Here is a 21,482-nt window from a genome sequence, read left to right as displayed (position 1 = left end):
TATTTCTAGCAGAAATTGTTTTTTAAGTTCTAACCTACTAACTGGCCAACTTTCAGAAAATAACCTGTTGGTAAGTTAGGGACTCTCTGTATCTTTCCTTTTTATGTTTCAATAATGTATCTTTTATATACATAAAGGAAGTAAAAACAACAACAAAATGACCATCTTTTTTTCTGTCTTTGCTTCTCAAGTGCTCCAAGCTTCCCAAAATAGAATCTAAGGCTATTAAATATGAGGAAAACACAGGTTTGAAAAGCTGAAAAATATTAAGCATTTGGCAGAATATCTTTTTTGTATATGTTTTCTCTGTGTGCACAGATTTGTTTGCATTACAAATCCTTGATCACAGACTTGGAGTCATATTTATTCCCTGTATAGAACTAAGCACAGAGAAAATACTGGATTTCCCTAATATTTTGCAGAACTGTACCCTTGTTTTGTGATTCTCCTAAGAACTGGAGAGAGAAGGCAGAATGTTTTTATTTCTTAGATTGTTCCTCTGACATTGCTGTTGTGTGAGACTTTTCTGTGGGTAAATAATAATAATAATAATATCATTTTCTGCTAACCATTTCAACACTCTAGGATTCCCAGACTATCTCACAAATCTGTGTGATCTTAAAGAAATGCTTTTGCTGTAATGCAAAGAGAAAGCTAAAATGAATTAAAAGCTGGCCTAAATTAAGACAGCTGGGGTGATCACTGGGTGTATAATACCAGAGTGTGGTAGACCTTGGTTGTTTTGAGAATGTGTCACAGCATCCTACATCAGAGTTGATATGTTGTCCTGGCTGATTTTGGTGGCTGTGGTCATGGGGAGGGGGAGCTCTTTAAACTTTGTTGACTACATGGATTGTGAAAAACTGTAAGGCATGCAAAAAGCATGGGCTGACTTTAGAGCCAGAGGGCTCTCAGGCTACAATCTGGCAATGCCTCTTTGTGACCTGGAATAAAATAGGTAACATCTCAGAGGCTTAGTTTACCTTTCTGCAAAATGGAAGTAATGATGCCTACCTAGAAGGGCTGTTGTGAGGACTGGTGCTGGTACCTGGCTGGCAGGACTTGCTCAGTTGACCAGTTATGATCACAGTGTTCACCTGTTATCTTTCCATCTCTCCACTAGGTACCTTGGAATTACAAGGCCCCTCACCTACCCTGTGAGGCAAAATGGGAAATGCATGGCAAAGATGATTCTCTCCGTCTGGCTTCTCTCTGCCTCCATCACTTTACCTCCACTCTTTGGATGGGCTCAGAATGTAAATGACGATAAGGTGTGCTTGATCAGCCAGGACTTTGGCTACACGATTTACTCTACCGCAGTGGCATTTTATATCCCCATGTCCGTCATGCTTTTCATGTACTACCAGATTTACAAGGCTGCCAGGAAGAGTGCTGCCAAACACAAATTCCCTGGCTTCCCTCGAGTGGAGCCAGACAGCGTCATCGCCCTGAATGGCATAGTGAAGCTCCAGAAGGAGGTGGAAGAGTGTGCAAACCTTTCGAGACTCCTCAAGCATGAAAGGAAAAACATCTCCATCTTTAAGCGGGAACAGAAAGCAGCCACCACCCTGGGGATCATCGTCGGGGCCTTTACCGTGTGCTGGCTGCCATTTTTCCTCCTCTCGACAGCCAGACCCTTCATCTGTGGCACTTCCTGCAGCTGCATCCCACTGTGGGTGGAGAGGACATTTCTGTGGCTAGGCTATGCAAACTCTCTCATTAACCCTTTTATATATGCCTTCTTCAACCGGGACCTGAGGACCACCTATCGCAGCCTGCTTCAGTGCCAGTACCGGAACATCAACCGGAAGCTCTCAGCTGCAGGCATGCATGAAGCCCTGAAGCTTGCTGAGAGGCCAGAGAGAGCTGAGTTTGTGCTGTAAGGTCATTTATCATTATTTTCCTTTTATCCCCCAAACCCTTTCATGCAGCTTTTTGAAGCACATCACAGAAAGTTTCCTGAACGAGTAGCTAGCTTATTTTTTACTAAACATACCAGATTTGAATTGACAACAGTATAGATTCCAATCTTCCACCCAGTAAAATTCCAAAAGCCAAAAATAGGTACTTAGTTGGATTGGTAGATGAGACTAATTTGCTGAAGAATTGCAATTGATGTGATTGACAACAAAGAGGTGATATTTTCCATTCTTTCTCCATAAATGACATCCAAATTATGTCCTTACATCTGAATTTGTGTAACACTATTATTTTAGTTGTTATTATTCTTCTATCTAGTAAAACTTTTTTGATGACTTCAACCTTCACCGATAAATTCTTCTTTTGAGGTAGGAGGCACAATGATCTCTCTAGTATGCCGTTACATTCACCTGGGCTGAAAGGAGGCAGCCCAGGAAAAAGAAGAGTGGTTAGTGTGGGTCTCAAGAACCGGACATGGTAGAACGCCTCTGTAATCCTAGCCTCTTGGGAGGCCGAGGCGGGAGGATAGCTTGAGCCCAGGGTTGGATTATGCAGTGAGCTGTGATCATGCCATTGCACTCCAACCTGGTTGACAGAGCAAGACCTGCCTCTAAAAAAGAAAAGGAAAAGAGCCACAGGACCGTTTAGGAAATGTTCCTGGCCATCTTGGCAGGAGAGAACCAAGAATTGGTCTAAGAAGTCTTAATGACTTTCAAGGAAGCAATTACCATAGGGTCTTGGGATCTGAAAAAGGATCTGATGGTGATAGAGAAATGGAAATTTCAGAAGTGACCCACGTGTTAAAAAATTGACATTGTAAAGAAGGAAAGAGATAGTATATTAGTTAGAGGTGTCAACATGTCAGATGAAGACTCTGTTTTAAATGTGAGGTAGAGGAGATTTCTTCACATTTGAAAGTCAGGGGAAAAATGAACTTGGAATGAAAAATTGGAAGGTTCTGTTGAGACAGTGAGCAGATTAATGTTGGAGGTGTCCATCTTCACAGCCTGGCGGGAAGGAGCAGACTAGAGAACCAGGGACCACTCTAGCAGAGAGGGACCTTCCCAGTCATCTTGTCCACCCCTGTCATTCAACAGAAGAGCTAACTGGGAGTTGAAAAGTGAGATGTCTCACACTTAGCTAGTGTCACAACTGAGTCTAGATCCCACATCATCTGAATCCCAGTGCTACTCATTTTTCTTATACTGGACTGCCTTTATCTTACAACTGAAAGTTGGAAGACTACAGTTATGCTAATTCTTAAGCTGAGTGTAGCTTCACTCAGCGTTTACTTCTATATACTCTTTTGTACACATGAGATTATTCACAATATAAAAAGTAGCATTAAAAAATAATGTAATTTTAAGTTCTAGAACATGTACTATGAGCAAACCCAGAGATCTTACTATGCCTGTAAGAGTTCATTGAATTTACTATTAGGATTTTCCTACCAGATTCTGAATTCCTTCAGAGAAGGAACTATGTCTTAATCAGATTTCTTTCTGCAGAATCTAGTACAGTACTTGACGCATAATAGATGATAAATAAAAGTAATAACTGCTAACCATTATTGAACACCTGCTACATGCTATGCAGCATGCTACCTGCAAAATAGGTGCTTCTGGCATCCCCACTTTTCAGAAGAACAACTTACGGCTCAGGAGCATAAAGTAACTGAGTGGTAGCTGTAATATGAATCACTCCGATGCTTCTATGGAATGTTATGCCATAATACTTCTCAAGTGACTTCAGTATATAGGCAGTGAAGAGTCTCAGAATATTTTTGAGCTGGAGACTAGCTGTAAGCTCTCTAAGAAGACAATGAGAATGACTTGTTACACTAAGTAAGTAAAGTTTATTAGACTTACTGCACTATGAGTGGTATCCACTCCTAGACAGTCTTAGTAGTTTCTCAGATGAAGGAAATAAGGCAAAGATATTGATAGAGTTTTGGGGCTTGGGCTGGGTGATTTGAAGTTGGGGAACTGGTGAAGATTAGGCAGAGTTTATGACATAACAGCTTTAGACTGGTAAGTACAACTAGATGAGGGCTGTGAAGTAAGTGCTAATGAGCAAACTATTAGTTTTGATAAGTAGGCTATTTTTGTTGGCATATAGTCTTATCTTCTGAAAGTGACTATTTCCTAGAACAAATAGCTAGGCTATTTTGCCTGGCTCCAGCATTGTTTAGCACAGGAAAAGGAAAGCGTGTTGGTTCTAGTTCTCAGTAGTAACATGGGGAGGTCTCTCTGGCAATAGTGAGGAGGGCAGACAAGGGAAAGATGGGTGGCAGGGGATCCAGTTAAGCAGCCAGTTTATAAACTAGGAAAGAACAGATAATGTCATGAGCAAGGAAACGCTGCTATATTTGCATGCATCCTATAGGGTCAAAGAACTTGAGAATAATTTTATTGATTATTTTAGTTAATAATTCATAGATAATTCAGATAGATCATAAAATGGTAATCTTTAAAATGTAACACAAAAAGGTTTTCCAATTTAAAATAATAGCTTGTGTTTGCTGAGGATTCACTCTCAGGCACTTTGCTGAGCACTTTATGTGAATTTGATCAATTAATCCTCAAAAGTTTATGATACGTTAGTTTTCTTCTTTTCCATTCTGAAAATAACAAAACAAGGGCTTGGAGAAGTATAATAATTTCCCCCACAGTCATACAGAGAGTGATAGAGCTGGATTTAAGCCCAGGACATCTGTGTTCAAAAGTGCTTTTAACTTCTATGCTACTGTGCCTTTTATAAAAATAAATCAGCTAACGTAGAGTCTAAAGATATTTGCCTTTGTATCTTTAGCTGGTCTGGAGGCTTGGGTGTTGTTTTCCTGTTAGCTTAACACAGAGGTCAGCAAACTTTAACTGTGAAGGGCCAAGTGGTAAATATTGTAAACTTTGCTAGCCATATGGTCCCTATTGAAACTACTCTTCTCACTGATGAGTAATTTGTCACTGACATAAGTAAACGGATAGGCCTGTGTACCAATAAAACTTTATTTACAAAAAGAGGCTGCCAGTTGTATTTGGCCCACAAGCCATAGTCTGCTGTATCCTCTTTACATTTCTCTCAGTTTGAATTTATAATTACAGAATATCCACTTCATTAAGGATGATTAGCCTAAAAACATCCATCAGCTTTAGGAAATTTCTGATGTGGCTGCCATGCATTGAGGAAAATACAGAAAACAGATGATATCTCTCATGTCCTTGTGCATATATTTTTGTTGGATATACCTTACACAAACAGACATATGTTGCTATGGCCCGAATATTTGTGTCTCCTGCAAATTCGTATTTTGAAACCAAATTCCCAATGCAATAGTATGAAAATGTGGATTCTTTAGGAGGTAATTAGGTCATGAGGGCAGGGCCCTCATAAATGGGATTATTGCCTTTATAAAAGAGGCCTGAGGGAGCTTGTTCACATCTTCTACCATGTGAGGACGCAGTTAGAAGTTACCTTCTATGAAGCAGACAGCGAGCCCTCACCAGACGTGGGATCTGCTGGTGGCTTAATCTTGGATTTCTCAGCCTCTTGAACTCTAAGAAATAAATCTCTGTTGTTTATAAGCTACCAGTTTATGGTATTTTGTTATAGCAGCCTGGCTAGGCTAAGACATACACACATGCAACCTTTCTGTAATAAGCAAAGGTGGAGACAGGAAAAGCTATAGGATTCAAAGGAAAGGAAAATAACCCAGAGCTTATACTAACCCTGATCAGAGAAGACTTCCTGAAGGATATAAACTCAAGAATGTCTATTAAGTTGGTCAAAGCATTTATAGTGAAAGGAGAGCAGAAATGTTATTCCAGGTGAAGAGGACTTTTTTTGTAAAGGCACCAATGTGGGAGCTTATGCAAAGGACCACCTGGCTGAAACTAAGCATTTGGGTGCAGGAACTGTTGGAGATCAAAGCAGAAAAGTAGATTGAGATGAAATTGTAAAGGATCTTCTATGCCAGCTCCAATAATTTGGACTTTTAGTATTGACAAATGGTTCTTAATCAGGAGTAATTTTGCATCCCACCCCAACTCTTTGGAAACATTTGGCATTTTCTAGAGGCATTTTTGGTTGTCACAAGTGGGGGTGGGACGCTTCTGGCATCTACTGGGTAGAGGCCAGGGCTGCTGTTAAGGATTTTACAGTATACAGGCCAGCGCCCCTGCCCCCTCCCTGCTCCAACAAAGAAGTACCCAGTCCTTATTGCTAAAGTTGTGACACTCTGGTGTAAATATAGTAAGCCATCAGTGAATCTGCAGGTAGGGGAATGGATTCATCACAATGGTCAAGACTGATGCAGTAGCACTGTGTGCGTAACTCAGAAGGTAAAAAATGGATGTTGTTTTTCCCAGAAAATTGGCTAGTTTTTCCCAGAAACATTTGAGGGTCTGCTATGTACAAGGTATGGAACTAGGCATGGGTAGGGTAGAAAGGTGAGTAAATGACAGTTGTAGTTCCTGGAAGCTTTTAATCTAGTATGCTGGGGTGGCTGTAGAGGTGGTGGTGGCTAGTAGGAGACTTGTAATAGGAACCCTTTGCTCCCCTTGCCTTTCTCTAGCTCTCACTCATCTTGTGGTCACCCTACAGACTCTGGGCTCCTCCGGACTCTGAGCTTTCTCCAGCTCTTTTCCTCCCATTAGCTTCTGGGCTTCTAGTCTCTCTTACCTTCTCGCCCTGTTCTGCTTTCTTGGCTCTACGTGTTCTCCTACATAATAGTTTCTTTCTTTCCTGTGTAAACCTGTGAGACTGTGTTCCTACTCCCAAATATTTACCTATTTTTCCCCATTTTCTTGATCAGCATAACCAGAACCTCAGGAGTTCAGCAGGCACTTGAAAATTTTCCCTGGGGTAATGAAGTGAATAGATGGGGGAAAAGTTGTGAATACTTTTGCACTGGTAATTTTAATTTACTGCTATCAATTTTAATCCTTTTCACAAGTATTCACAGATTGGTAATATAAAACCAAATGTGATAATGAAATATAATCAAGGATTCTTTTTTCTTTTTAAATTTGATTACTTATGGATTTGCTTTGAATTGTCATCAATTGCTTTTAAGTATCCTGTTTTCATGAATTTTGTTGATGTCATTTATGAATAACATTGAACGGCACTTTCTAAATACTTCCATATAAAAGAATGTCATGAAATTGTTTTAAAGTAGCTCTTCTTTTCCTGCTCCCTTTTTTCCTGGTGATTGTATTGTCATTGTCTTCAAAGGGCCTCTTATAATTCCTGTGGATTGCAGGGGTCCTAGTGGTGACTTGTAGCAGAGTAACCTTGGGTTTCTGCCATGAATTCTGCCAATACAGTGCTCCAGGGTTTGTCGTGAAGCATCCTGAAAGGTGCTTTCTTTCCTTGTGGAAACCAGTAATTAAAAATAAAATAAAGTAAAATAGATCCCAGAGAAAATTGGGAAGAAGCATGAAAGCCTCTGAAACCCTGGGTGTCTGTGTTCGGATGCTGCCTTAAAGGCAGAAACAAACAAAAAGTTTGCTATTTCATGGACTTTTCTTCTCCATAGATGATTTATTTTCATTAAATCATCATTTTATTTTTACTAAATCATCAATTAGTAATAATAGCTTATTTGCTTCATGCTTCGCAATTGCCTACATTTTAACTTTGCAATGTTTCTTTAAGGAAGGCAAGTGATTTCCCTCCCTTGCTTTGTCTAATATTTATATATTTTTGTTCTATTAGTAGATAATAAATTCGTATAGCACAATATAAAATCAAGCAGTACAGAGGAGTACAGAAGAAAAATAAGTCTTGAGGGGCATTCTTAGAAAGAAAATATCCATGGCAGAAATCAAGAACAGGGGGATATTTGAGGTGGGTCTTGAAGAAAGAGTAGGATTTTAACAAGAAGACATAGTAGGGGTGGAAGTGGAGTGGTGGCTGCTCAAGGCAGAGGGGACAGCATGGACCGAGGGGCCCAGATGTTGATAGAGGTGGACAAGAAGTTTGGGGCATGTCTTCAGCAGTACTGGGAAGCTGGGTAGTCTATGGTCAGCATGGAGGGCTAAGTGGGCAGGGGTGAGGGAAGGAGATGAAGGCTTTTGAGCAGGAGTGAGACTAGGGATGCAGTATAAATGATGTATGGAAGGCTTCACAATAGGAGAAGGGATATGGGTTAGAAGACTGATGCAAGAGTGAGGTCTCATGTCAGGAGGGCCTGCACAAGGAGGGTGCTCTTGAGACTAGGGAAGAGGCCACAGGTGTCTGTGTGGATGCTACAATCTCCAGACCATCACAATTGGTTAGCAGGTGGGTAGCAAGGAAAGGGAGACTTTGGAGATAGTGCTGTGGCCTAGAGGAATTCAGAACATGAACTATGTGAGCAGAGCAGTGCCGAGCTGGAGAAAGTGTGGTCTCTCCTGTGCTGAGAAGAGACAGAGGCCCTGGGCTAGGAACGTGTCTGTGGAGCACAGATGGTTGCCAGTCCCCTCTTCAGATACCTAGGAGCCTATAGTGCTGGGTCTGGGCTGAAGTGCAGCACTTGTCCTCAAGTGTTATTGTGTGAGGCTGAGGGGAAAAGCCAGAAACCATGTCTCCAGCAAAATCCATCTATTGATCACCCATCTGAAGGGCTGGGCTGAGAGGGGGACCTCAAAGAAGGAAGAGCAGGACTGCAGGCAAAATAGCCAAATGGCAGGGTAGGGAGTGCTTTAGATGGTGTGGGTAGGCTGAGATTGGTTGCACAGTCCCAGGCTCTGGGTCCTCATAGACCTAGCTCTTAAGCACATGATGTAGTGTGGTAAGTCAAGGCCGGTGGAGGTGCAGAGTTAGGGGAGTGGCTTTACACCAGGAGAAAGGGACTTTTCTCAGCCATTGGCTGACACTTCTCTATCACCAATACCACTTCTGTGCATCTAGGAACGAGGGAGAGAAGTGAAGTTTCTTGGTCCCTGCACACTTACCTTACAATAACACACCTTCCTAGGTTTGAGGGAGAGAACACTTCTCGTTGGTAATCATTATTTAGTCATTATTCTTTTCAAGTAGGGCAAGTGCAATAGTATTTTGCAAGGATTTTTGAAAGCAAAGTCATTTTTGGCTATAGCTATATTAAAAAGGTAAATTTCTAAATGGGTTATTTGGGGCTGATTTGCAAATATATTAAAGCCTTGGCAACTTGTGGGAGTTACGAAACCTACCAGAAGAGTCACAGCACTTTTTGTTTCCCTTTAAGGATACTCATAATTCATTAGAAGCCACAAATGATTCAAATTACTGACTGCTGTAAAAATTAAGTCCACCCACCACAAAATGAAAACTCACATTTACGGTTCTGCTAAATCATTTTCTTATTTCTCTCTCTCTTTTTTTTTAGACAAAACGCTGACTACTGTAGAAAAAAAGGTCATGATTCATGATCGAAAGCAGAACAATGGAGATGAAATAAACAAGGCAAATTAGAGATGGAAACAGAAGGAAGTCATTTGCTGAGATTGCAGAATGGAATACGACTTCTCTCCTTTCTTGGGATGTCTAAAACGTGACAAACAGGGTGATCTGTTGTACACATTACCTTACAAGGGAGATGGTGACTTCTCCTTTTTTCTGTGGATCAGTGCTGTTGTGTGTTCTCAGTTTAAGATAGCAGATCATCTCAGCAGTAAGCACACCGACAGAACTGAGTTCCACAAAGGAAGCAGTTTCTGGTGCTTTGCATATGTCCAAATCCATGCAAGTGGGAGAAAGTTCCAATGCACACTTCCCATGCTTCTGAGTCTAGGTGTTGTGGTGAATATACAGGAATCATTCCTGAGACAGAATGTATTTTGTTGTTTGACAGAAGGCTTTTCCAAGCAAACTGCAGTGAGTGTAGTGTTGAATATGTTGCATGTCTATGTTAGAAAACAGAATCCAGTCATCAGCTAATACAAATGATTTCCCAGAGCAGTGTTTGTTTCAAGCTTCTGTCAAATAGTTTGGCTTTTCTGCAGGGTCTCTGTGATTTCCCTACCAATGTACTTTCTTTGTTAACTCACTTATTATGGTATAACTCAGGAACAGGTCTCAGGTTGGAGAGAAGCATATAACTTGAGCAAAGCTTTTTGTTGTGCTCTGAAGGGTCTTGAGGGGTGAGGGTGATGCCTTCTGTGAGGATTTTTATCGCAGTGAAGCTCAAGTGGTACCCAACTGCATTGTAATTAACATGATTATTGGCATGCTTTTGACTCTCATTTTCTACCAGGCTGCAGTGGGCCCACCCATGGGCTGGCCCATAACTGTATGTTATGTGGAAGAAGTGTGGGAATGATGGGTTTTCCATGAAATGTTGTGATGCTTCTGGAGATGGGGCATAAACATGTTCATTCTTGTTGAGCTGCATTGTATTAAACCAAATTGTGTGAAGCAAGGTCACCTGGACCACTCTTGGGAAATGCTTCAGAACACCAGTCTGTTCCTTCTAGAGAATTTGTTTTTGTGTTCTCTGTATCTTAAATCAAATGTGTGCCTAAGCAATTCCGTCCTCTGATTCCCACCCCTACCCACCAAAAAATGGTAGACATGAAGGGCAGGTAAGGAAACAGAAAAGGTCTCTTTGTGGATATATATTTTTTAAATGGCACTATGTAGCAATTAAGAGCTAAGGAGACAGAAAGACAGCAGATGAGAATAGAAGAGTACCTGTACCTACAAGGGGAAAAATGAATGCAATTCTTTATTTGATAAGAGAGAACTGAAAGATAATATTATTTTCCTACAATAAAGCAAGCTGTCCTGTCACAGGATAAAGTGGAATTCCGACATGGGTTATGGACTTCTTCTAACTCCCATTGACATTGCTTCTTACCAGACATGGGGAAGAGTTGCCTTTCCTGAAAGGGGAGGAGGGCACTGTCCTTTCAGACAAAGCTTGTATAAATTCCTGAACCGCAAATTTGCTAAAGTGACCGTATATATTATATTCATAATTTAAATGATTATTTATGGTCAGATACATATTGTTAAACTTGAAAATGTTTTATTACATTACATCAAATAAAGTTTATTTGTAGCTGAAATAAAGCAATGTAAGTAAAAATTTTTAATTAAAGGTCTTATGTCATACATGTTGCTGTCTGTAGAATGACTGAAGGGCAAACACTTTATATGTTTGCTAAAATCCTAACAGGTAGCTAAGACAGCTCTGGATTCAATTACATTTCACTGTGAGGATTCATTGCCTTAGTGACTTTATTTTTATAAAACAATGCCTGTTCATTACTTGATCTGATTAATGAGCATTGTTTGGGCTCCTGGCACACTCGGCATTGCTGGCATCGAGGGGACAAAGATGGGTATGGCACAGTCCTTGCTTTTAAGAGTTTGCCATCAGGTAGATGTCAAACATGTCTCGGTTTGTCACAATGTAGTATAGTAAGTGCTATAGCAGGTTTTAGGGAGTGACTTTTTATTTCCTGTAGTGCAAGACGGGGCACTATGGTTAGTTGGATTGATTCAAGTTTTCAGATGTGTTGTTTAATTTTTTATGAAGACCTTCGTGATTCAAATTGGCTCTTTATCCTGCCTGACTTGAATGCCTGACTGTTGACCTCTCTGCTTCATTCTGGCTACAAGGGCTGAGCTTCATGTGTATACTGTACTTTAAATATATGGCAGCAAATGAAAGGCAAAGGTAGAAATGGCAAAGGGATGAGAAAAATAAATCATTAATACAGTTTCACATATGACATAATTTGTGTCAAAGACACAGCTTTTGTTTTAACTAAGAACTGGGAAAATCATTGAAATGAACATTTTGTATATAATGACTGTTCAAGCAAGAAGGACTATTCCTCTTCTCACTCTAGGGTATCAGCTGTCATTTTCTGGCAAGGCTGAGTACTGGGAAACCATGCTTGAGAAGTAAATCACTTACTTGTAAGAGATAACTGAGTCACTGTTGCCTTAGCATTTAGTTTTATTCTGTAAATATTAAACAGGAGACACTCAGAGTTCCTAGGTTTTCTAGCAACTGTTTCATAACTGAAAGCATTGGTTATGTTGTCATGGGCTTGATATGCTTGTGCATGTATTTGATGATCATATTTTCATGTAGTTTTATTAGGTTCATTGATTGCAGGCAGTGGGTCAAAAATATGAATGGAAAATGCAGGCAATTTTTTCAAATAGTTTATGCTAATATAATAAGTGTCTGATTTATCATGTAGAGATAATGGGAATTTCCCTTTCAGCATTTTCATTGTCAATTGAGTTTTCAATTTAATGACTATAAATGTTTCTAAATATTGGAGTCTTGAAAAGTTGTTCATGCTCCTTCTGATATCACACGTTTTCCCTCTTGGTTTGCGATATTCTTCCTGATCTCATTTATTTGATGTATGTCTTCATTATTGTCCAGTAAATCTTCAAGGGTAGGGACCACATCTGTTTTTCTCAACAATATGCCCATTACCTAGCACCATGCTGGGAACACATATATGGTAGGCCCATCATGGATATATCTTAATGAGAAGGATAGAGGGAAGGAGAGAAAGGCAAGAGTTCACTGGCACCTTTAAAAAAATGTTTCTATGAGGAAACAGAGAAGACTTGCCGTGATCCAGCAACATGCCCAGTGAATGGAAGAGAGGGAAATGGAATTAAGCTATTCTGTGTGCCCCTTAGGTCAGGCCCTCCACTACATGGTCCTGCTTCTCTTATAGGAGTTAGCTACTCATATCATGAGAGTGTCCTTTTCTTAATTTTCTGCACTAGTGAAGCAGAGCCATGTATGTGCTATGGCCCATATGTTGAAACTTGTTTATCTACAGCTAGCCAGATGGTCTGTAACAGCGCACAAAGAAGCCGTTTGGAAACTTTCAGAGGGTCAGCACGTTTTGAAAACAACTCAGAGTAATGCATATTGTGATGTCATTGCTTGCTTTAAGCTTACAGTGAGGAATATCTTGTTAGGTACTGAATATGAAACATGCAGACTTTGAGAACCAACTCAGAGGTTCTAGCCCCCAGAGATAGAAATTTATTTAATTGGATCACCCTTTAGACTTGTTTTGTCTGCATGTTCTCTGAAAAAGGAATATAATGTCTTAATTTAAAATACTTTGCTTTTTAAGTTGCTGCTGGGTTAAATACATTTTTTAAAGAAAACCTGCTTATGCGGTACATGTTAACAGAGATATGATGTGGTCATCAGTAAAAATGTAAAAGAGAATTTGCTATAGCTGATATGAAACAGAAAGCGAGAGACGTTGACAAGTATCAGAAGTAGATTTGCAGCTAACGGTTCTGTTTAGTCTTTGGTACATTAAAAAAGCCAAGATGAAAGAATTATACCTGTACTAGTAGAGGGGGAAAATGGTAATCTAAAATAGCAGATGATAAGAAATATCTGGAATTTATCTTTGATGGGGTATTATGTAATATTTTTGGTGCCAAATTACCTTTTCCTAATTACATTTTGATTGGGCTATTATTAAAATGCTCTTTATTCTTTAAACCCACACAGTCTCACAGTAGGAGAAGTGGTTCAAAGCTATGATGAGAGGCAGAAGAAAGTCAGCTGTACATATAAAAGTTTGTTATGGATAATTCACAAAGTGCATGATCCAGTTGTAAGCAAAATGAGCTATAACTATATCCACAATCACAGAGCTGGGGAATCTCATGGATAATCTAATACAACCCCTCTACTCTTCTGCAGGTGAGACAACACTAAAACACTAGAGCTGTGTTTCATCTGAATTTGTTTGAAGAAGTATGGTACGGGGCAGTGCTTTTCTCTATATAATATTTGGTGAAGAAATAATTTTTAAAATCCGTCACATAGGTATTAATAAAAATGAATTATAAGAAAAATGCATTGAGGCAAAAAATCTTGTTGAAGTATGTTGAGGCAAAACAATGAAGTGCAAAAGCATGCAAAAGATTTAAGAGACATAAAACTACATTTCAATAAGTATATTCAGAACAAATATAACAAGAAAAAACAACAACGAAAACTGACCATCATTCACTGAAAGTGAGCAGTTACTCAAGTAGGGAAAACCTAGCAGTTACCCAGATGAGAAATTACTGTAGCATGATCATTGCAAGTGCATGACACTAAGTTGCAAGGCTCACTGTGATGACTGCAATATAGGGAGAGCATCCTGACAGGAAGGGTGAAGACCTACAAGGAACCCCTTGTCCCTGAGAAGTACACCTGGAGTACTGATACAGAGAAGCTGCCTGCTTCAGTATGTGCTCTGAAATAGTCAGGAAGCAGAGCCTATGAACAACTGAAACTTTTTTTCCCTGTGTTTTTCCTCTTTAGTTATCTGCAATGAAATTGTATCCATAATGCTGATCTGAATGCTTTGAAAGGTATTTTATTTTTAGAATGATCATATTAATGAGATTTTTCTTAAAGACTACATTTTGACAAAGTGTCCCTAACAGTTTGAAGGCAAAGGGTTGTGATATTGAAAGGTTACTATCAAGTAATCACATCGTTTTATATCTTAAGCCCAGTTTTCAACCTTCACTCTGAGTAAGAATTATCCAGGGAGCTTGTTAAACATGAAGATTCCTTGGTCCCACTTCAAGAGACTCTTGTATGTTGTGTCTGGTGCAGGGGTGGGGGTAGGGAGATGCAGAGTGAAGAGGGCTTTTCACCAGTCTAGCAGGTGATTCTGGTACAGCTGGTTCCACGTGTTAAAAATTGCTATTTCCAAAGGTACTGGCAAACTGAATTACCTAGCCAGTTCTGTGTGCTATTAGTGAGGAAAAGCATGCTCAGTGTAAAATAATATCCAAATCATTAGTATATGGTTATAGAATCTTGCCAAAGAAATGCACCATTTGTTCACAAGCTCTCTCTTACATACCCTTTAGTGCTCAGTACTTATTGTTGGTACCAAAAATCCAAGAAGCTTGCAGAGGAAAATAATCCACAGATCACCTTAGATAGTTTACAAATATGATATTTAAAGACACATAGATGTTTAAGTGACATCTATTGTTATAGTTTCTTTCTCATTGGGCCTTAAGGCCTCTCTCAAATGTGGCCATCAGCCAAGATAGCCACTCTCTAGAAGAGACCTGACCAGGGGAAAGTTAGATTGGAGTGTGTTGGTCAAGTGAGGCACAATGAGGAGGTGAAACCAAAATGCATGAAGCAAGAAATTATTACTCACAGGGCCCAGAGAATTAGGGGTGCTGACAGGAGGCCCATGGTAAGTCTGGAGGTCACAGGGAGCTCAACGAGCAGTTGGGGAGCTAGACAGAGAGAGGACCTGTGGACTTTGTCCTTTTTAAGGTCCATGGTTATCCCTTAGGCCTTCCCGAAGGGATTGTGGCTTAGCTAGTTTCAATAAAACATCTGAAAAATTGGGGGTGGGAACTTGCTTGTATGACTCTGGTGTCGACAATTAGGTTTTGTGTGGTCAACAGTTCCACAAAGGGAGGGGAAGTTTTCACTAGGCCAATGGTGACGGGTTATGACTAGGTTGCAGATAACTTATGTCAAAGTTAAAAATGGATGCCAAGACAGCAACTATATTACACACATTTATGACAGGTGCTGAGCTGGCAAATTCCCACATGATTGAGTGACTCCTCATGTTAATAAAGTTTATTTTATTTTCAATTGTTACAGGTACATACTAGTCGTACATATTTACAGAATACATGTGATATTTTGATAAAAGCACAAGGTGTGTAATGGTCAAATTAGGGTAGTTGGGATATCCATCACCTCAAACATTTATAATTTGTGTTGAGGACATTCCAGAAACACTCATCTAGTTATTTTGAAATGTACAATTATTAACTGTAGTCGCCCTGTTGTGCTACCAAACACTAGATCTTATTTCTACTATATAACTGTATTTTTGTATTCATCAATCAACCCCTCTTATAATTAATTAATATTGGCACCAGCACAGGGTCAAATGAGAAGCAATGCATCACATTCCTTATAGCCAAGAAGCTGATCAGATGTTTGTCAACAAAACAAAGATAAGATCTTTGTAAAACACATGTTGAATATTAGCCATTGAGTGAGAGCTATTGACATTGGCCAAGGTGTACACTTTCACCATTTTATGTGTGTGTGTGTGTATATATATATATATATATATATATATCATGGCAATGATTAACAACATCTCACATTTGATTGTTTATTACTCATTAGTCATTCTGATAGTCTTCACAACAATCCTAAAAATTGTTATCTCTATTTTATGGGTGAAGGAACTGAGGCTAAAGGAGTTAGCCTTGTAACTCCTTTAACTTGTTAAGTAGAAAAATTTTAACTTGTAAGTAGAAAAATTGAGCTCAGCTGACTTGTACTTTTCATTGTTATGATTTTTTATTGCTTAAAATATTTTAAAAATATTTTTGTAGAGATGGGGGGGTGGTCTCATCATGTTGCCTAGGTTGGTCTCAAACTCCTGGCCTCAAGCAATCCTTTCACCTCAGCCTCCCAGAGTACTGGGATTGCAGGTGTGAGCCCAGCCTGTACTTTTCATTATATTCTTCCTTCTGGCAAAATACATCTCAGTGGTTGCTGACTGGTTTTGTGGACCTGGAAATCTGCAACTGAACTCTGAGGAGACTCACTCTAGGGGGTTCAAATATCTTCTTTATTATACAAAGTACGACAGAGTCCCAAGTTCAAGGTCAAATCCTAGATCATTGTGAAGGGCACAAAGATTATGATTCTTGCCTCTTCATCCTATTCTTGGGTTTTTCCATTTCCTGGGTATCCTGATGGTTTTTCCTAGTTATGCATTTCTTTTGTAGCCTGCCTGTGATAGTTCATTTTATGTATCATCTTCATTGGATCATGGTGTGCCCATATATTTGTCTAAACATTATTTCCAGATGTGTCTATGGGGGTGTGAATGGATAAGGTTAGCATTTCAATCAGTTCATTCATTAAAGCGGATTGCCCATTTCTGTATGGGTGAGCATCATCCAATCTGTTGAGGGCCTGAATAGAGCAAAAAGATGGAGGAAGGGAAAATTTGCTTTGTGTCTGACTGTTTCTCCTGCCCTGGGATGGGGACCGTCAGCACACCAGTTCTTAGGCTTTTGGCCTCCTACTGAACTACACCACTGGCTTTCCTGGCTCTCCTGCCTGCAAATTGCAGATCATGGGATTTCTTAGCTTTCTCAATCATGTGAGCCAGTGCCTCAAAATAAATCTCTCAATCTCTTCCCTTCTCATATATTGGTTCTGTTTCTCTGGAAAACCCTAATAACCTGCCCTAACTTCTATTGCCCTATAATGTGTACCTTTCTATACTTTCCTCATTAAAACATATCTTCCCTGTATTCCATTCTATCTTCTGCTGTCTTTTAACTGCTAATTAATCAAATACACAAATCCATTCAGGTGCAAGATCCTCTTCTTACATGGCATATCATTACATTGAGCCTAGCAACTTCTTTGATCAGTGTCTGAACCTAAAAAGTATTGATAGAAACGTCTCACTATGGGACAAGTTGGTCATGGAGAAAGCAACTCAAAGTATGTGCCTCCTTGACTAGGATTCTGAAAAACCTAGAGTTATTTAATTACAGACCTCTCAGGGGCCCCAGAAGCTGAAAGCCTGCTTATCTACATGACTTGAGCCAGGTCTATTTTCTGCCAACATTAGAGCAGAGAACTGAGGGAATTCCCTAGATTTTTAAAGCAAAATGAATGAAGGTAATTAGGTAACAGCTGAGATTTGTCAGGAACTATTGGCCAGTTGCCTCCAGCTCCTGGTCTTTGTGGAGATCTGCTTCTGTGGGGCAGCTTTGGCTGCACTCCCAGCCCCAGAGAGCAATTCTAGTGACCATCAATTTCCTCATCAACAGCTTTGTATGAAATATTAGAATATATTTTGGGTGTGGAGATAAAATTAACACCTGAAATTTTTTTCTGGGCACATAAATCAGAGATTACTCTTCAAATTGCTTATTCTCCTGGCTCTTAGAATTTTAATTGCAGCAAGCTTTTACACATTGGCATTTAATTTATCTGTAAAAAAACTTTGCTTAATTCAATCAATTAAGGGAAAATTTGGCCTAATTGCCATCCATCCATTTGGATCATGCAGAGTACAAATATTTTGGACAAAAACCACTTCTTAAATATTGTAACACGAATTCTAGTGTGGGATGCAGTTTTACAGCAAAATTGACTAATAAAGACTGATAAAATGTTTTTTTTCCATTTCACCATAGCAAATATTAAAAAGGATACTAATATATTTAATTTGTCTACTATTAGTGAGGACAGTTAAGGAAACGATATATATTTTTTAAAGAAGCCATAACCAGAATTTTAGAATGATCTTATTAGAGAAATGTGAACCTATGAAAGAATAAAGCAGAGCTTTTAAATTTAATATTTCAAACAAATGGCAACTGATGAAACATCTAAGACCCATTCATCTGTTACATTATCATTTTATCATATTCAAATTATTTTAATAAAAGAAAAATCTAAATGTACAGTTTATAACCCATTTTGTGCCATTTGTGAAAGCTGTGTGACCTTAGACAAATTTTCTCATCTTCCTGTTTCTGGGCTTCAGATACTTCATCTGCAAAATGGAGATAATACTATCCAGTACCTCATAGAGTTGTTGAGAGGATTAAGTGATTAAAAATGTAAAGAACTGAGAACAAAACCTGATGCCCTGATGTCTGAAGGATGTCTGCTGCCAGTGTTTACTCCTCCTCCCCCATCTCCCTTCTTCCTTCAGTGGCAGGCACTTCTCTGAAGTTACTGTTCATCCTTCTAATCAACGCTTGAATGCTTTTAATATACAATATTTTTGTCTTTCAAAACCTTATATAACTGTGTAAAATTTACACATACTGCCATATTGTGTGCATTCTCCTGCAACCTGCTTTTTTCTCAGTGCTAGGATTTTGAGATCTCTTTATATTGAGAGATGTAGATCAAGTTCGTCAATTTAAATTTACGATATTTGGTTAATTGAATACACTGCAATTCATCCATTTTCCCTCTCGTGGACATTTTATTTCCAGTTTTTTTTTTTTGAATTATAAAGAATGCTGCTGTGAGCATTTATGGATGTGTCACCTTGCATATTAGTGAGAATAGCTTCCATATGGGGCTTCCCAACCTTTTTCACATGGATTATCCTGCCAGATGTCACTGTGCCTCTAAGCCAGCGCTGCCCTAAGGGCTGAGGAGGTCAGTATCTTGTGGCATAAATCATAACCCATGTGCCTATTTAATGCAGACCTGTTGGGAAGCCCTGCCTTTTCCAGGACATTGGTCTTCAAATTAGGGTAAACACACTGAACCAACAGCCCCCTGCCAACATGCACTCATACACATGCACACAAAAACACACATGTGTATGCACACACAAACACAGAGGCTTTTTCAGTATGAATGGTTGTTAAAGGAATCGGTTTTCAGATCCTAATATTGACAGCCTGAGAGCCACATGTAAGTTCCCACTTTCTTATTTGCCATCTTCTTCTCCCATACTTACATTAGAAAATTATTTGTCATTTACTGAAATTTCAGTTTAACTGGGCATCGTGTACATTTGTATGCGTGTGTGAGTTTGTTAAATCTGGCAAAGCTAGTGGAGTTAGAAATGGTCTTTTGACCCTTGAAGGGATGATCTGAATTCAGATATATTGTAGAGTGGGTTGGCAGGACAATTTTTGTTTAATGATGTCTTCTGTTACTTCTCTTGATTGTTAAAGTACACATCACTTCTGAGTGGGGAGTCGTGTGACAGCAAAACAGGTAAGAAATATAGAGGGCATTGGTGTTATATTTCATTGGGACAGTGACCTCATGACAAAGTTTTGGTATTTACCCACGTAAGAATATTCATATTCAGGAGTTCCAAAAGGCAATCTGGGAAACACCAGTGTGTTGAGAAACATAGCCTGGATTTCTCATTCTAAGAAAGGAGAAAGACTTTGGTGACTGCTCCTATTCACTGGGCTCACCTGTATTATTTGCAAGTTTGAGAAGGGAGGAGGTAAGAACATCCATGTTTATCTCCTGTAGATCAACATTACACTTTTAAGTAAAGTAAATGCATGTTAAAAATAAATTAGTGTTTTATATTTTCTTGAACATTTATTCAGGCTAAGAAAGATTTCCATTCCCTTTGACAAAATTATTGGATACTATAAATCTATATACACTTTTTATTTGGACTTAATGTCCCTGCTCACTGTTACCCATCGACCAATGATTCACTCATTTGTTCATTCTTATGTTCTTATTAAATTTACATAACTTAACAAGTATATGTCATGGATTTTACTGTAAAAAAATGCACTTCATCATTAATATACTGTTGGTTAGCCTTGTACTACTGGTAGCCTCCTTCTGTTTATTTTGCTATGAATTTACAGTGAACCCGGTTTCATTTTAGCAGTAAACAATATTCATCTCTGGATATATAAACTAAATGAATGAAAAATTCTCATTAATTTCATTGAAAGATGCATTCTTGATAAAATTTTACATTTAATAATTACTTGTCAAACTGTAATACATTTAGCTTTTGATCAACAGTAATTTAGTAGTAAAGAGGAATTGCTAATATTTAAATTACCATTTAAAGTGGTAATAATTTTTTATATCAAGAAAAAGTTTTTAATCCTCACCATCTTAAAGTAATAAGAAAAATTTTTTTTTTCAGTTTTTCACTATATACACATTTCTGTAACAATATGTTAGAGTGGTCAATGAAAGATATTCAAGCATAAAAATATATTACTATAAACCTGAGTAATAAAGTGGAATGGAAATACAAGTCAAAACAAAAAAGGAAACAAGATAAGTTTTTCCAAATGTTAAAGAAAAGCTGCTTGCATATTTTAAAAAATAGATGGTAATGGTCATCTGATACTACTTTTGAAAGAATGGCATCACAGTTTTATTTTGTGAATGTCAGTATTGATAACAATTTCAAAATTATATATTTTGCAAGTATTTAAATTTATTATTAAAAATTATATCTCAATTTAAAAATTTTCAAGTGACTGCATAGTTTTCCAAAATTATTTTATGGAGTACATGTGTAAAAAGCTTAGATGCCCAACAGTATGCTGAAAGTGGAGTTGCTATGTAGGAGGGTGTGTATATCCTTACCTAGATTTTTTGCCAGATTTTAAGTGGTTGCCTTACTTTGCACTCCCACAACAGTGTATGGGAATTCTCTTATTTCCATATTTTCTCAAGCATTTTGCATTGTCAACTTTTAAGCTTTTGCATGTCCATAGGGTGTAAAATGCTGTCACTCTGTGTTTTAAGTTTGCACTTCCCTGATTACTAGTGAATTCCTGTTCTGTGAACTACCTGCTCATATCTTCACCCATTTTTCAATTGATTCATGTACATATTTGTAATGTAAGGAACTAGTTTTTATAGGATGTTGGCTTTTGCAGCTTATTTTGGGGAAAACACCTTTAAATTTCTTTTACTCTTCTAATTCTCAATCTAGTCCTTAGCCAAAAATATTTCCCTTAACACGACATTCTTATTTTTCATCTGTTCCCAGAGGATTCCCTCTTTAGAAGTTAACTGCTGATTTTCTTTCCATGTAAGG

At 38.6% G+C, this 21,482-nt stretch overlaps 1 protein-coding gene across 1 annotated transcript in view; it reads left to right on the top strand.

Moving 5' to 3' along the window:
- HTR7 (5-hydroxytryptamine (serotonin) receptor 7, adenylate cyclase-coupled) overlaps window positions 1-10,981 on the top strand; it is a 142,452-nt gene extending 131,471 nt beyond the window's left edge. Inside the window, exons 4-6 of the mRNA XM_011965378.1 lie at window positions 1,124-1,879; window positions 8,105-8,202; window positions 9,269-10,981. Of these exons, the coding sequence (XP_011820768.1) occupies window positions 1,124-1,879; window positions 8,105-8,202; window positions 9,269-9,354 (940 nt within the window). The 3' untranslated portion in view covers window positions 9,355-10,981. The remainder of the gene's footprint in view (window positions 1-1,123; window positions 1,880-8,104; window positions 8,203-9,268) is intronic.
- Window positions 10,982-21,482: the final 10,501 nt, after the last annotated feature.

Source organism: Mandrillus leucophaeus, unplaced genomic scaffold, assembly GCF_000951045.1.
Source record: "Mandrillus leucophaeus isolate KB7577 unplaced genomic scaffold, Mleu.le_1.0 Scaffold721, whole genome shotgun sequence".
Classification (NCBI taxonomy): Eukaryota; Metazoa; Chordata; class Mammalia; order Primates; family Cercopithecidae; genus Mandrillus; species Mandrillus leucophaeus.
Note: the sequence above shows the minus strand (reverse complement) of the source record. Positions and strands in the feature narration are given on the sequence as shown.